The sequence below is a fragment of the Hordeum vulgare genome, chromosome 3H (genome assembly GCF_904849725.1).
Source record: "Hordeum vulgare subsp. vulgare chromosome 3H, MorexV3_pseudomolecules_assembly, whole genome shotgun sequence".
Taxonomy (NCBI): Eukaryota; Viridiplantae; Streptophyta; class Magnoliopsida; order Poales; family Poaceae; genus Hordeum; species Hordeum vulgare.
The window spans coordinates 164,793,871-164,804,835 of record NC_058520.1 but is presented as its reverse complement, the minus strand read 5'-3'; the positions used below and the strand labels follow the sequence as shown (position 1 = coordinate 164,804,835).

At 51.0% G+C, this 10,965-nt stretch overlaps 1 protein-coding gene across 1 annotated transcript; it reads left to right on the top strand.

Annotated features, from left to right (window-relative positions):
* The first annotated feature begins 9,711 nt into the window (after positions 1 to 9,711).
* LOC123443369 (MFS18 protein-like) lies at positions 9,712 to 10,551 on the top strand. Its single transcript, XM_045119712.1, has one exon. It carries the CDS (start codon positions 9,820 to 9,822, stop codon positions 10,204 to 10,206), a length of 387 nt encoding a protein of 128 aa, XP_044975647.1. The 5' UTR covers positions 9,712 to 9,819; the 3' UTR covers positions 10,207 to 10,551.
* Positions 10,552 to 10,965: the final 414 nt, after the last annotated feature.

Sequence of the window (10,965 nt, the reverse complement as noted above, 5' to 3'; positions counted from 1 at the left end):
AAAAGCCGCACTCGGGGGGGCTTAGCTGCAACCCAGAATCGCCTAAGTAAAAAGGTTCCTTCGAGTGTATCCTAGAGATCCACTCGGAGGCTTAGCAGACCCTCATTGAGGCTCATGTGGATGTGAAGACAATTGACAACTACATGAGTAGCAACTCGCTCCGAGTGCGAGCTTACAGTTGCGCTCGGGGACTTAGCTGCGATCCAGAATCGCCTAAGTAAAAAAGCTTCCTTCGAGTGTATCCTAGAGATCCACTCGGAGGCTTAGCAGACCCTCATTGAGGCTCATGTGGATGTGAAGACAATTGACAACTACATGAGTAGCAACTCGCTCCGAGTGCGAGCTTACAGTCGCGCTCGGGGACTTAGCTGCGATCTAGAATCGCCTAAGCAAAAAAACTTTCTTCGAGTGTATCTTAGAGATCCACTCGGAGGCTTAGCAGACCCTCATTGAGGCTCATGTGTATGTGAAGACAACTGACAACTACATGAGTACCAACTCACTCCGAGTGCGAGCTTACAGTCGTGCTCGGGGACTTAGCTGCGATCCAGAATCGCCTAAGTAAAAACCTTCCTTCGAGTGTATCCTAGAGATCCACTCGGAGGCTTAGCAGACCCTCATTGAGGCTCATGTGGATGTGAAGACAACTGACAACTACATGAGTAACAACTCGCTCCGAGTGTGCACTAAAAGTCGCACTCGGAGACTTAGCCGCGACGAAGAGTCGCCTAAGTAAAAGCTCGCTTCGAGTGCGCACTCGGAGGCTTGGCAGACCCTCATTGAGGCTCATGTGGATGTGAAGATAACTGACAACTACATGCTCCGCATGTTTGCCATTGGCTTCACCAAGAAACGCCAAACAAAAACCACGTGCGAAAATCGTGTCAAAAAAATTTTTTGGCGAAAGAAGAGCAAAATATTCGATTCGAATTCAAAGTTAGATCTACAATAGTCGGCTCGGTGCGCATCAAGCTTATACACACCGAACCACGAATGTGACGGCCAACAGCAGTGGCCAAAGTTTGATACAGATACCACTCGGCATACCGAGGTAAAGTTTTTCAAGCGTCACCGGGACTGGCACCGGGACTGGCAGGCTCCACAAAGGTGTCAAGGTCGATCCCGTCTGCATTGCGAGTGGCTGTCTCGAGGAAGGTCTCCATGAAATCTTCGAATCGAAGCTTCTTGGTGTTGGCAACCTGCAACGCCTTCAACTTTTCTTCGCGAGCTTCCTTGCAGTGCACTCGGACCAGCGATAGCGCCATGTCCGCACCACAACGAGCGGAAGACTTCTTCCATGCCTGCACTCTGTTTGGGACGTCCTCCAGCCGAGTCATCAACCCTTCTATTTCCCGCCGAGAATCGTCTTCGGGCCACAGCTCCTTGTCGATCCGGCCGATGACTTCTCTCAGGCGGCCGATGAAAGGTCCCACTCTGCAAGGCGAATATGCGCTCGGAGCAAGTCCTTATTGGCTTCGTCGCCGAGTGGAACGTTCGGAACAACCGACCGCTCAATGTCAGTTGCTTCAGCCTCAGCGTCCAGACAAAAATCTGCAAAGAAAAGACAAGCAGAAAGTAAGCGCAGAATGAACTACAAAGTCAAGAAGCACTCGGCAAAAACCTTACCACCGAGCAATGCAATCATCTTCCTTGCCCAGTCGCTGACGTACTTCTCCTGCGCCATGCAGCGATTGTTCATCAACTTCAGCTGAGACATCCGTTCGGTTCTTTGACTCTTCAGTTTTTCAATTTCGGCCACCAATGCCTTGTTGGTCTCCCGGGACTCCTCCAAAGACTTCTCTCGGTCCGCAAGAGCCCCCTTCACACCAGCCAGGTCGTTCACAGCCGCCTCCAAGTCCGCAGCAAGCTGAATCTTTTCAGCCTTCAAAGCATTGTACGCGGATCCCATTTCGCAAGTCTTCTGCCAAATAAACGCAAAGGGAAGATCAGACACATTCAACAAGGAAAACAATAAAAGCTCAAAGTTCTTCAGACCCCTGCCGTCGCAAGCAGTCGACAGCGGTCTCGGGGACTACACAAGTGGGTTCACTAAGAGTGACCCCACTGGCATGAAGCTCGAACAGGTCGGACCTATTGAGCTACATGACAAACAGACAAGCCTATGAGACTACTATTACCCGACCTGAGTAAAACTACTCTCGGGAACTACATCCAGTGGGTGTAATCGGAGTGCCCCCACTGGTACCATTCGGGCAGATCAGCTCTGATCCGATCAAGTCATGGAAAATGCATATAAAGACAACTGCCGGTGCAAGCACTCGACAGAAGTCTTGGGGACTACACCCACTCGGTTCACATGGAGTGAACCCACTGCAAAAAAACATCCTACTGTATCCGAGTCGATCACTTAAACCCCCAGTGGGTAACAAGAGGAAAGTAAACACTTACTAGTGCACTTACTCGGATATCATCCCGGAGTTCCAAGCTTCTCTTGTACAAAGACGTGATGGAGTCATACGCTCCCTTGGCGTCACCCATCATCAGCTCCACCTGCACCACGGCCTCCTTGGCGGCCCCCACTTGGTCTTCCGGGAGGTGTCGGGTGTCATACTGAACGGTTGACGGACCCGGCACGACAGAAGACTCCTTGGGCATCCCAAGCTCCGCTCCAGTCGGTTCCGCCGCGAGGGGCACCGTCTCAGTCGGCGGCATCGTCTCGGTCGGTGGCACGTTCATGGTGGGAGTAGCAGCAGATGGAACAACCTCAAGGACAGGCGCCAAAGCTGGCCCTGACCCCCTCCGGTCGTCGTCCTCCAGATGAATCACCTCCGAAGGAAGCCCGACTGAACAACATGGAATTGCAGAAAAAGGGCAAGATTAAAGACAACACTCGCGAAACAATAATACAAACTTTCAGAGTCGTGACAACGTACATTGCTGGGATGTGGCAGCGTTATCAGTATCCATGGGATCATCGTCCTGGCGCGGCAGAGAGGTGGCGGAGGTAGCAGCTGTGTCGAGTAAAATCAACTCAACGGATAAGCACGAGTTCAACTAGAGACTGAAGGAAGATGGGAGAACAAGACACTTACGCTGAGGCGACTAGAACAGCGATCCTCATCCGAGACAGAGCTTTCCGAGGCTTGGGCCCGCTAGGTTTGGCCACCTTGGACGGCTGGTCCGTGGGCTCGACAGCAGCGTCCCTAGTCCTCTTCACGCTCCGAGCACTCGGAGCAACGGGAGAGGCTGGCGGAGCACTCGGGGCCGCTGGAGGAGCCGGCGGAGCCACGGGTTCGTGACGACGCTTAGTTCGAGGCTCTGATGGTGGAGGTGGCGAGCTTTGCTCCCCAACCTCCCCCTCCTCCTCTTCAGTCTCCTCCTCCATCTCCCCACCGTCGGAGACGTGCTCGGCGCTGTCCACGCTGCCCTCCTGGCTACCCTCCTCTTCCTTAGTTGGATTCCCGTTCGAGACGGGAGAATACCAGTTGGTCCACTCCTGCACAAAATACAGTCGACAACGTCAGACGTCAGGCGGTGGTACAAGAAAAAGCGATAAATCTAAGAAGATTGAAAGCACTCGACAAGATGTGCTCACCTCATTCGGAGGAGGATTGTCAACGCGGAAGGGCTTCACCCGCCGGGCTCCTCTGGGGTTATCGCAGGCGCCTGTGATGCCGCCGACCCATACCGTCACAACCTCCCCGGTCACGCATTCTGGATGAGTCTGAGTGGAGTCCTCAGGCCCCACGTAGTGCCACATCGCGTGGTGCCAGGCTTGCAGCGGCTGGATGCACCGACCCAGAAAAGTCTCCAGCAAATCCATGCCGGTGACCCCCTTGCGGACGACAGCAATCAGTGCGTCGACCAGAGGATGGATCTAGATCTTCTCCACCTTTGAGAGCGCAAGCTGCCTGGGAGGGGCCGGACGGTCTAGGCTAATGGGTGGCAACCCAGTCGCGGTATTCGGACAAGCTATGTCCTGGCAGTAGAACCAGGTCGACTGCCAGTTCCTAACTGACTCGGACAACTGGAGAGGGGGGTAGCTACTCTTCGTTTTCTTCTGGAAGCCTAAGCCCCCACAGAGCTGGAGGAGATGGGTTTTATCGTCCGACTGGCTAAGCTTTTTGACAGTCTGGGACCGAGCGGAGAAGATGTACTTAAAGAGCCCCCAATGGGGGGGACATCCAATAAAGCTCTCGCAAAGGGTGACGAATGCGGCGAGATGGCTATCGCGTTTGGAGGAAAATGATGGAGCTGCGCCCCGTAGTGACTCGTAATACCTCTGAAGAAGGGGTGGGGAGGCAAGGAGAAGCCCTTGTACACGTGGCTGAGCAGTAAGACACGCTCTCCCTCCTGCGGCGCCGGCTCCGTCTCGCCCTCCGCCGGCAGCCTCCACGACTTGTTGGCAATCATGCCTTGCTCCACCAGCTCCAGCAAGTCATCCGCCGTCACCGTGGAGGGGAGGAAATCCCCCTGGATCCAACCCGCCGGCAGTGCAAGCTGTCGCCGCCGAGCAGGGGCCGCCTTCTTCTTCTTCTTCTTCTTCTTCTGCGACTCGAGCTTGCTCGTCTGCCCCTTCGTCATGGTGAAGGCAGCAGATCCGCAGAGGAGGAGAGGAAGGAGGAGGCTTGGAGCGCACATAGAGCTACGGGAGAAGCGAGGCGAGTGCGAGTAACAAGGGCAGCGCAACAAGAAACCCCCGCCGGAGAGGCTTAAATAAGCTTCCGACTGGGTCACTAACAGGTGGCCCCGAAATCTTATCCCCCGACCGGCTGCTGCGATATTAGTGGAGAAGATAAAGGCGTGGTAATCGAGGCGGCAGAGACTACTCGATGACGATGTCGTCATCCCCGCTGAGCGCGCGGCAACCAAAATTTGAGGATCCTAGAAAATCCGCCGCTGTCAGTTGACCGGTCACATCGAAAGATTCAGCGGAAGCACTTGGTCCCTGACAGTTCGTTTCACTGGTATATTAACTCGGACCACTGGTTGAAAGGATACAATGGATCGGTGCAAGAAATGCCAAAGTCACGTCCATACCAGTCGGATCCGTACTCCAGGCATCACTTCATCGTACCAACCCCGATCCATTCGGGGACTAATGATGGGGTTATAGTCCCAGGGTAGGGTCATAGGCCTGCCCTAAGTCATACCCAAGGACTACCCTTCATAGAGGGAAAGGCCCTTAGACAGTTCCGACTGAACTAAGGACTCCTCCCATCATCCAGTCGGTGACGAGCATTCGGAGCGTATTCAACGTACCGACTGGATTCCACTCTGTACATCGTAACCTCCCAGGAGGACAACGGTCAGACGTTTTCATACACCATTATTAGCATTTAAGGCATACGTTACCTGTAACGTAGGCATTTATTCACCACTAATCCACCCGTGTCCGCTGGGGCGTTGTGAAGGGCAGCGCACTCTATATAAGCCGCCCTTCCCCACTGGTGCAGGGGTTGGCTTACACTGTAATCCTATATTCCACTCGACACTAAGCTCCCGAGAGCACTGAGACGTAGGGCTTTTACCCCCACCATAGAGGGGCCTGAACTCATACAACCTCGCCGTAGCTAAGGCTCTGCCCATCCTTTCGTACCCTACACATCTACTGTCAGACTTATACCCACGACAGAGGGTTTCTTCCATGGTCGAGATATTGGCTTGCTGAATCCTGCATTGACGATCATGTCTTTAGCCTCACACCCACTGTGTCGACGCTTGTTCATGTTGCGCTGTGGTTTTCCGTTGCCATCACGGATTTCCCAATTGTCGGGGTTTCCAGGAGGGTTGTTCCGATGGTCTAGCCAGCCGTCCTTGCCCGCACAAAAGTTGGTCATAACCGAGGTAAGGTGTGCCATTGTTTGCGGCCTATCCTTCCTGAGCGTCTCAGCCAGCCATTCGTCTTGCATATTGCTTCTGAGGGAGGCTAGTGCGTCGGTGTCCGAACAATCGACGATTTGATTTTTCTTGCTCAAGAATTGGTTCCAGAATTGTCGGGATGACTCATCGGCTTGTTGGACGATGTGGCTCAAGTCATCGAAACCCGACGACCGGACATAGATGAATTGAAAGTTAGCTCGGAAAGCGTCTTCGATCTATTTCCAACTACCAATGGAGTTTTCAGGGAGACTGTTCAGCCAATGCCGTGTTGGTCCCTTGAGCTTTAGTGGTAAGTGTTTGATGGCGTGGAGGTCATCTCCTCTGGCCATGTGTATGTGAAGAAGAAAGTCTTTGATCCATACGTCCGGGCCTATTGTCCCATCCTATTGTTCTATATTTACGGGTTTAAACTCTTTGGGAAACTGATGCTGCATCACCTCGTGTGTACAACACATTGGGTGAGCGGCGCCCCCAACCCATGGTACAACATGCGGGAGGTCGGATGGAATCTTGACATGTTTCTGCCCCCGAACTCTACTGGTATCGTCGAGCCGAGCTTGGTACCCGTCCCATCGAGTGGGGTGCTCCCTCTAGATCCATAGATGGATCTTGTCTCACCCGCTCTAGAATTTAAATTGTGTCGCGGGTCGGATGGGTCACCGGGCTGCGTTGGGTATTTCCTTCTTCCGCGGGGATTTGGATTGGTCTCCGACTTCTCCAGTCGCCTTATCGTCCTTGAGGCCCGGCTGGTCGCCCTGAGTGCCCGTGGGGCTGCTGGCTTAAAGGCCTCGTCATCAAATTCTCGCAATAAACGGCGGCGTGGGTAACTTTTGTCTTGTCCCAGCCGTTCCTAGTTGTACCCCTCTTCAGCGGCCAGGACTTGCGTCCATCTGTCATTAATGGTTTCTTGTTCAGCTTTGATCTGCTTCTCTTTCATCTTGAGGCCCGGGGCGGTGGCTATGAGTTGCTTCTTGGACCGGTCTTGATCTAGCCTGTCTTCAAGGACGATGAAATCCTCGTCTCCAAGATTATCCTCCTCGTCAGAACGAGGGAGGTAGTTGCTGCCTTCGAAATTTTCAAGGTCCTTGGGGTTTTCCAGATCCATACGCTCCTTTGAATCATTGAGATTTTTTCGGGAGTAATGGAGTCAACGGGTTTTTTTGGGTTGTCCGAGGTAGTGTTTTCTTCGGTGCTTGTATTGCTCTCCCTGCCCTTCCATTCCTTGGTTTTTTTGTGGTGGTGCCAACACTTGGGTGGCTTGACAACGTTGTTTTTTATCGGGGTGTCGTCAACTCTCTTCCCTGTGGAGCCATCATCCTTATCACCAGGAGTGTCCACCATGTACACATCGTAGGTGGAGGTGATTTTCCATCGCCTAGTTGTGGGAGGAGCAGGTGTATGAACATCCGTATATGTATCTCCGGCCTCATCCGAGGAGAAATCCAGCATATCGGTTAGATCTTCGATATTGGCTATCAATTGGGTGGTTGGTGGGAAATAAAATTCCCTATGATCGGGTTTGAGGATGAACTTAACGTAGGTTCACGCGAGGTCATCCAAAATTTCTATAGTTTGGATCCAGGCCAACATCTCGTCTGATAGAGAGAGGTCGAACGGACTAGTCTTGGGAATTTTGGCAGAGTTGATCTGCGGTGCATCGGCACACGTAGTGTTCTTGGTCACGCCTAACCGATGTCCTCCGAACGCCATGATTGGATCCACGCCCGAGGACGGATCCGAGGTGGGTTCTGTCCCGGACATGAGGTCGGGGAGGAGACCCAAAAAACAAGGTTTCATGACTTCCGGGCTCATCGGATGAAGTCGAGAACCAAGTGAGGACCAGATCGCCTTGGTCATCGACGAAATAATCTAGGTCACCAAACTTGATTTCCTCACCCTGGGCGAACCCGCCGATCTGGCCAAGGTGACCAGCCTCCTCGAAATGCAGAACAATGCCGTCGAACGCAGAGAGCTGGTCGAGGACGAAGATATCCCTAGTGCCGATGCCATCGCTAGTGACCAAGCGAGCCTTCAGTCCTTCTGACAATCCTATAGTGGAATTCTCAATGGAATCACCAATGTCGATGTCAAAACCGGCAAATCTCGGGTAGGGGGTCCTGAACTGTGGATCTTCGATCGATGGGTAACATGAGATATGGGAGACAATGTTTACCCAGTTTCGGGTCCTCTTGATGGAGGAAAAACCCTACGTCCTGCTCTTGTTTATATTGATGATGGAGTATCGAGTACAAAGTTGATCTACCTCGAGACCGTATGTTGTGGTCCAAACCCTAGGAGTATTGATCTTAAACTGCCCTATGAGCTAAAACCATCTCGTTTATATAGATACGAGGGGTACCTAGGATTACATAATGTCGGTTACATCAGGGAGTAAACATGCTGAATCCATCATCGGGACTTGGAGTGCACGTCACGACCAATGAGGTTTCCGTCTTTCTTGGATACGGCGTTGTCTTGTAATTTGACCCTTCAGTGATAATCATAGGGCAGCCCATGAGTCCGGTTCGTGAAGATTGGTCGGCGGCCAGAGGATCCCTTAGTCTCGGACTCCCTCATACGGTGTGTTAGCCCGAAGAGAGGAAAGGATGGGATGTGAGCCATACTTGAGCGGTTTGAGGTAGGAAGAAGCTTCTCCGAGGGTGGGATAAGGGCTGGAAAAAGAAGATGAAGGAGAACCGTTGGATTTGATCCCCGGGCCAACAAAATTGACTGTTTTTTTTCTGAGGCAAATTTCTGCAATTTTGCAAGTACGTACCTCATGTTGATGCAAGTAAGCTACCGGCTCCCACAAGGATACTATACATTATTTTTCATTCCCTCTCCCATTGATGCACTGATCGCAAAAAAAATATTTTTCAACAAGACACACGCATGCAAACATAAACATCCGATCCATTAATTCGAACCTTTGTTTGTCAAACTACTCGAAATAAGTATATAGCGTTTTTAGTTGTTGGCCAGCAAGGCCGTTTATCAGACTGAAACGAAGAAAACAATAGTGCTCCAAATGTTAATCTTGTTTTGCTGGGAAAAGACAGGAATGCTAAATTGCTAGTAGCACTTCTCATTTCCTTCTACCGTCTCTGATCACAGTATAAGAAGTAGTGTAACTACGAGAACAGACGTTTGGAGCTCGGTCTTTATGGAGGCCGAAATTTTTGAACAATTCAAAATTTAAACTTTTTTATTTAAAAGAATCTGAAAAAAATATGCATGTAAAGAAGGATGTTATGTGTATGTGTGTAAAATTTTAAAATGAAATACCTTGAAACACTATTTGCACAAAAAAACAAATTCATGTTCTGCAATGATGAATAGTATTATGTGTTAAAAAGTTTTAAATTTATCTTTATTGTACAACCCTTATTTTAATTTATTTATTTTGAAAATTTACACACACGTATGTTACGTCCTTACTTACGTACCTTTGTATTTGTTTTCAAAATAGTTTGAAATGTAAAAATATGAATTTTCATGAAATTTAAATTTCAAATTTAAAAGCCTATATGGAGGCCGAGCTCCAAACGCTATTTCCGTGCAATTACCCCAAAACAAAAGCCAAATTCACTGGATTTTGAACACTCTTCATGCAAGCGATAGCTATACTAGCTCCCAACCACGACCAGATCTACGATTTCTCCCTTTCTTCCTCCGCCCATTGATGCACCACTGGTCTGCAAGAGCAAAAGTATTAATGGAGATCACAGGATGGCAGTAAACCGCAGCAGGTACCCGCTCCTTTAATCGTCTCCTTAACGCCCCCCACCTACCGTCCCTCAGGCCGATCGATGAGCTGCCACCACTTCAATGACGCTGCTTCCCCGGCTATAAAACCTCCTGCCACCTTTCTTCCTCCTCCATCTCCCACAGAGCTAGAAGCAACAAGCAAGCAAAGCAAGCAGCCACTCGCACACTAGCCAGGAGCAAGAACACTAGTTCAGGAGCTAGCTATCGATGGAGAAGTCTACCAAGATGGTGGCGGTGCTCGTCCTCGCCGTGCTGGCCGCGGCAACCGGCGCCGAGGCGAGGAACATCAAGACGACGGAGGCGGCAGCTGCCAGCAAGGACGCGGTCCTCCAGCCAACGACCTTTCCGCCGTTCGACCGCTTAGGCGGCGGGTCGCCGGCGTTGGGCGGCGGCCTCCCCGGCAGCAGCGGCATGCCCGGATTCAGCCTCCCCGGCAGCGGCGGCGCCACCCCGAGCTTCGGCGGCATCGGCAGCATGCCCTTCCTCGGCGGCAGCTCCCCTGGTCTCGGCGGCTCCCCCGGCCTCGGCGGCTTCGGCGGCATGCCGGGCTCCCCCGCTGCAGCTGCCGTCGACGACCACGCCAAGAAGCCGTGAAAAGCTGAGGGTGGCCGTTGATAGCTAGATCCGCTGGTGTGTGGCAAGCACTGACGCGGCGCATGGTTGATGTTTCGGTAGTGCTACTCGTAGCGTGCACGCATGCATGCATAGTTCTGTGGGCGCTATACGCCGCGCGTACGTACGTTTGGAGAACTCGATTTGTTTGTTGCGTTTGTTGTTTAATTAATTACGTTCTTAGGTCTATCTCTATCGGTCGGTCGTGTTAAGTTCTTGGTTATCTGTAGTAGTGGTGCATGTTCTTGAGGCATGAATAATGCTAGATGTATGCGTCGCTTGTGCTGTGGTACGTAATGATGAATTGAATGGAGTATTATTGTAGTATAAGCTTTTGTTGGTGTACTTGTTAATTACGAGCTTGATTATCATTTCGTTGGAACAGCATGCCCACAGCATTGCTTTTTGGTCGGAGTATATTGCTAAGCTCAGTAACTATTCCAAGAAATGAGAATGTCGTCATTGCTCACGCACGCTAGCCAGGAGAGCTTTTATGCAGAGATCTAGCTATAACTCTTCAATCTTACTATAGAGGTGCTTGATACATTTTAGTCCCATGACTAAAAGATCCAAATACTAAAGAGACTAAAATCAAGTTAATGAGCATTTATTATCTTTCAAACCCTCCAATCCAGAACTTGTCTTGAGGACAGAGAGGACTAATGTACATTTTAATAGAGATACCCCTGACTAAAAAAATTTAGCCTCAAGATTAGTTTTAGCCTCTCTTTAGTCAGGGGT